This window comes from Trypanosoma conorhini (assembly GCF_003719485.1).
Source record: "Trypanosoma conorhini strain 025E chromosome Unknown Tco_14.4_contig_00148, whole genome shotgun sequence".
Lineage (NCBI taxonomy): Eukaryota > Euglenozoa > Kinetoplastea > Trypanosomatida > Trypanosomatidae > Trypanosoma > Trypanosoma conorhini.
In genome coordinates, this window is record NW_021704240.1 from 9,969 (window position 1) to 15,074 (window position 5,106).

The 5,106-nt window shown below is 65.4% G+C and overlaps 2 protein-coding genes across 2 annotated transcripts in view, besides 6 other annotated features; both read right to left on the reverse strand.

Moving 5' to 3' along the window:
- Tco025E_03324 (uncharacterized protein) overlaps positions 1-920 on the reverse strand; it is a gene marked incomplete at both ends in the record, with an annotated part of 1,203 nt that extends 283 nt beyond the window's left edge. The window contains one exon of the mRNA XM_029370244.1: positions 1-920. This exon is cut by the window's left edge and continues 283 nt beyond it. Within this exon, the coding sequence (XP_029229563.1) occupies positions 1-920 (920 nt within the window).
- Positions 921-1,288: 368 nt separating this feature from the next.
- Positions 1,289-1,336: a sequence feature (G-rich).
- A 32-nt stretch (positions 1,337-1,368) lies between these two features.
- Positions 1,369-1,410: a microsatellite.
- Positions 1,411-1,434: 24 nt separating this feature from the next.
- Positions 1,435-1,471: a microsatellite.
- Positions 1,472-1,640: 169 nt separating this feature from the next.
- On the reverse strand, positions 1,641-4,280 carry Tco025E_03325 (putative cullin 4B; the record flags this gene model as incomplete). The annotated part of the gene is made up of 1 exon (XM_029370245.1): positions 1,641-4,280. One exon carries the CDS (start codon positions 4,278-4,280, stop codon positions 1,641-1,643), a length of 2,640 nt encoding a protein of 879 aa, XP_029229564.1.
- Positions 4,281-4,641: 361 nt separating this feature from the next.
- Positions 4,642-4,686: a microsatellite.
- A 126-nt stretch (positions 4,687-4,812) lies between these two features.
- Positions 4,813-4,845: a sequence feature (G-rich).
- Positions 4,846-5,083: 238 nt separating this feature from the next.
- Positions 5,084-5,106: a microsatellite.

Consider the following 5,106-nt stretch of genomic DNA (forward strand, 5'->3'; position numbering starts at 1 on the left):
GGAGCAGATGCACAAGCGACTCCAGCGCGGGCGAGCCTATCCTCTTGATTCTGCCACTCCGCCTCGCTGCGGGCAGCGCCGCCGAAGCGGGGGCTGGGCGCCGCCGCATTCCACCTGACCAGCTCGTCGGTCGCCTCCATGAAGCGCTCGGCGAGGCTCTTCGTCTTCGCCGCCTCCTTCGCGGCAGCCGCCGCCGCCGCCTCCTCGCGCTGCCGCCGCTCCGCCGCCGTCGAAAGGCGCAGCCGCGAGAGTCGGAAGAAGTAATGGTCAAAAAACACATCCTCCGTGACGCGCCGGGAACCGGCGGGTGTAGCGTCGCTGGATTTTGTCGGGCTGGCGCCTTCCTGCTCCTGCTCCTGCTCCTGCTCCTGCTCCTGCTCCTGCTCCTGCTCCTGCTCCTGCTCCTGCTCCTGCTCCTGCTCCTGCTCCTGCTCCTGCTCCTGCTCCTCGTCACTCTCCGTTTCCGACGGCCCCGGTGCCGTTTTCGCCTCCGCCGCGCCTGCCTGCACCAACGCGGCGTACTTCTCGGCCACCAGTGGGTTATCGTCCAGCAGCCGCTGGCGCGACGCCGCGGCGGCCGCGGCACTTAAGCCGCTGTCTGTTGGGTCGCGTTGGCCCGGACGCGGCGCATTGGCCGAGCTGTACGCGCTGTGCCGGACCCACTCCTCGAACAACGCCTTTTCCTCCGGTTCGCGCGGCTCCTCGAGGTATACCGCGTCGTTGCCCTGCAGCGCGAGAATGGCGGCCTCGTCCAGCGGGCATTCCTGCGCAAGGCGGGACGCCTCGTCGCCGGCGAGGCAGACGTCGTGCCCCGTCACCTCCGCCGCAAGCCGCGAGACGATGTTGGCCAGTCCCCTGGTGTCCTCCATGAGACTGCTGGTGAAGTCCCCGAAATCCTTCGTAATGTTTTCAAGCCACATCGCGGGAAAATGCCAACACTGTTCGGGCCCCACGCCGTATTCTGTCGTCTCCCACTCACCCGCTCGCCGGCACACACGCGCACGCACGCTCTCTCTCTCTGTCTGTTTGCGGGGAAGATGTGTCCGCGGGTGCGTTGAACGGGCCCGTCCTCCCTCACCCCCGCGCTGTCCCTCTTCTTGTCCTCCTCTGTTGTTGTCGCCCCTTCCCCCACGCGTCTCGTGCTGCGTGCGCCAGTGCGGACCAAACTCTCCCTCGCGCTATCAACTTGCCCTGCCGCTTGTTGCTTTCTTCGCTCCTCCGCGTCCCTTCCGGTAAACCTGCGAGCACGCACGAAGGAGGGAGAAGGCGTGCGAGGAGGGAGTTCCACAGTGGGAGACAGGGAGCGAAAGAACGCGCGCGACAGCGGGAGCGGGAGGCACAGGAACAACAACCGAGAAGATATCACCGAAGAAGGAAGGAAGAAACAAGAAAGGGAAAAGAAAAAGAAAATTTTTGCCGCAGGCGGTGTTCACTCGCCGCCGTGGCCTCGCCCACCGTCGTCGCCGCCGCCACGCGTATGCGGTCCTCCTTCCTTTCCTTGCTGCCTCGGTTTCACAGAGCCTCTCACATTTTTTTCTTTTTCGTTCTTCAGAGAACTTTTTCCGCTGGGTTCAGCCGGCGCCTTGAGGCGTGCGACACCCCTCGCAGGGGAACTCCCCCCCTCGCGGCTCCGCCCCTCTTCACAGCGCGTAGGCGTACGTCGCGGCGCCGCGGCGCTCCAGAAACCCGCGGCTGATGAGTCGCTCAATGACGCACTTCATCGTCGCCATCGTGACTGGGAACCGCAGGAGCGCAGGAACCGCCGCGACGAGCTCCTCGTGGCCCACGCACCGCCGCTCCTTCATGAAGCGCACCACGGCGGCCTCGACCACGTACGCGTGCTCCTTTAGCGCTTCGGTCGCGCCCTGCACGCCGTCGGCGTTGGCCCTGTCGGCGGAGGCCTCCTCGCCGCCCTGCAGGGACCTGTAGAACGGGATGCGGCAGCGCGCGGCGCCAACCGCGAAGCGCGGATTAAACTGCAGCCGGTCTGTCGCAGCCAACGCGGACGCCGCCACCGCCGCATCAGCCGTGCCCCGCGCGGCAGCTTCACGCAGCAGGAGGGCAAACTTCGGGTGGCACAGGCTGTAGAGGGCGCCGGCAACGGAGGGAAGCGCCAGGTCCACGGCGAGCCGCTCGCACAGTGCCCCGACCGTCACCGCCGTCTCCGCCGACAACGGCGCCGCCCACATCATCTCCTGCAGGGTGAGCAGGATGGCTGCCTGCAACAGCGTCCCCGTCAGCTGCCGTCGCACGGCGCCCGTGGAGTACGTCACCACCGCCGAGGACAGTTGGTGCTGCCACACAAGTTTGCGGTCGGCGAAGCAGTGACGGTAGAAGTCCTGCACGCCGCTGGCGAGGGCCTGCAGCGGCGGCGGCAGCCGCAGCTCCAGCGCGGACTCCTTCGGCCAGAAGCCGGAAGTCAAGATGTGCAGCCGCACCTCCGCCTCCGCCTCCGGCGGCCACGGCGTGGGGGAGGCATCACGGTGGTCCTCCACCCACGCCTGGTAGCGCTCACTCAGCTCCTGCGACACGTTGAAGTCGTTCAGCATTCCCTCGAACTTTGACGTCTCCTCCCCGCACGTCTTCTTCAGCTGCTGCATGAAGCTCCGCTCGATGCCGAGGCGCGGGGGGCGCTGGTACTGCAGCAGGCGGCGCGCAAGGTCCCGCCAGTAGAACGCCTCAAAGATGTCCCGCGAGGGGAAGAGGGCGTAGATGCGCCCAATGTACTCCAGCACTTCCCCACACGGAGAGACGCCTCCGGCAGCGGCAGCTTCACTCGTCGTCGTCGTCGTCGCCGCGGCCACCCCACCCGCGTGCGGCGACCTCTCAGCACCGCCCGTGCCACTGGGGGCGGCGAGCAGGGTCTCGCTCTCCCCCTCGCGCATCAGCCAGTCGAGGTAGCGGGCAATCTGCTGCGCAAACTCGGTCTGCCGCTCCTGCATCACCTCCGCGAGGGCGTCGTTCATGCGCACCGTGAAGAGGGAGGGGTTTTCCGCGAAGCAGGCCTCAATCACGCGCTCGCCGCGGCGGATGAGCGCAATGACCGCCTTGACGGCGGCAAACCCCTCCCGCTCCGCCGTCCGCGTGGCGAGCTGCCGGATGATGGCCGCGCCCTCCTGCAGAATGTAGTGGCGGAAGATCGCGCCACACCTCTTGCCAAGCTGCACGTACATCCCGGAAGCGAGAAACTGCCAGGCTAGGCGAATGCAGTCGTACTTCTCCTCCCGCACAAGCCGCCCGAAGTCACGGGTGAGGACGTCCGCGCCGTGTGCGAGGAGCAGCGAGGTCTGGGCGATCTCCTCCAGCCTCGGCATTGTGTGGGCGTCCAGGCAGGCCTGCACGCGCCGCCGCCCCTCCCGGAGAAAGTACTGCACCTGCTGAAAGAAGTCCTCCGCGCTGTCGCCGTTGTGCCACATCCGCTCCGCCGCCGCATCGTAGAATTCCTTCGCGGTGGCAAGCACATCCGGCTCCACCCGCAGGAAGTACACCTCAATCGAGGAGCAGAGATCCGTGAAGAGCCGCAACTCCCCGCGGGCGTCGCTGTCGTGCTCGAACTCGCAACGCAGGGCGGCAAGAAACCCCAGCTGTGCCCGCGACAGGAGCCACGGGTGCTGCAGCAGCGCCTCCTTCATGATCGCAACCGCGAGCCCGTCGATCGACCGCACCGCGTGCACCTTGGCGAGGTACCAGCGATCCAGATACACCCACACCTCCTGCAGCTCCGCCACGGCCAGGCGGTAGTGGCCCCAGACATGCGCGAGACGCACAAAGGTGAAACTCCCCGCAACGTCGGCGTCGCAGGCAGACGTGAGGAGCTGCAGAATGTGCAGCACGTAGGCCTCGAGGGAGTGCTTCAGTTTTTCATAGACGGCGGCAGCGGCATCCAACTCGACAAGGGTCTGCACACTTCTGCAGGCGGCATCAGCGGAGTAGCCACGATCAGCAGCGTTCACCGGGGGAAGGCGCAGGCGCAACAAAGACGACGACGACGACGACGAGAGCGAGGCTGTCAAGAGAAACGATAGGAGTGCGGTGGATTGCTCAAAGGGCGGCGCGGCGGAGAGGACCGCCTCCGAGTGAGCGGCGGCCCGTACAAGCACGGCGTCCAGCGTCGCCACTGCGGCAGCCCATGCCTTTTCCTTTGCCGTCGCACACGCCAGCCGATGCAGCGCAGAGTCCTGCGTCAGCAGCTTCACCGTCATGCGGGGCTTCACGGGCAGAATTCCCTCCTCCCACCGGACAGCCGACGCTGGCGGGTCGTACAGCGTGTGGGACGCCATAGCGGCCGCTGCGCGCTTCCGCGCCTTTGATACCCCTTTTCTTTTCTTTTCTGCTTCCCCCCTGCCCACGTCCCACGTATCCCCTCCTTGCTCAGAAATTACTCTTTTTTTCGTTCGGTTTCCCTTTCTTTCTCTTTTGCCGCTCACCAGCTACCTCCTCCCCCCTCCTGAGCCTCTCGACTGCGGCTGCCGACTGTGAAATGCCCCCTCCCCACCTAAACTTTTTCCTGCTGGCCCGCAAAGAGAAGGACGACGCGCGAGAGAGAAAAAAAAAGGGGGGGGCATGGGGGTCACTCCTGCAGCGAGGTAAAGGGGGAGGCGTGCCTGCGAGGAAGGGGCGGAGCGGGGCAGCGGTGGTGGGCAGACACACACACGCGAGACAGACAGATAGAGAGGAAGAGAGACACAAGAAGGCGAGCGAGAAACAAAAAGAGTGAGCCGGTGTCGTAAGCAGCGCTAAGAAGAAAAAAAGAAAAAAAGAGAGAAATCAAATAAACACGCAATCGCTTGATTGCAGGTGGGAGGTTGCGACCGGGTGCCGGTGGGGGGCGGGGGCGGCGGGGGGAAGCAGCCACAGTTGACGTCGCACCGCAACTTTGTGCGCCGTGTGTGAAGCAAACAAACACACCACGTGACGCCCACCGCCCACCGGCTTCAACCCCCCCGCCCTCACTCCCCTGTAGGGCTGCCGCTGCCGCGGCCCCTGCTGCTTTTCGCCCCTTCCCTCCCTCTCGCCTACCGCGCGGAACGTCAGAGGCGGCAGCTGCGCCTTCTCCCCCCCTCTCCGCCCTCAGGAGATTCACATATATATATATATATATATATA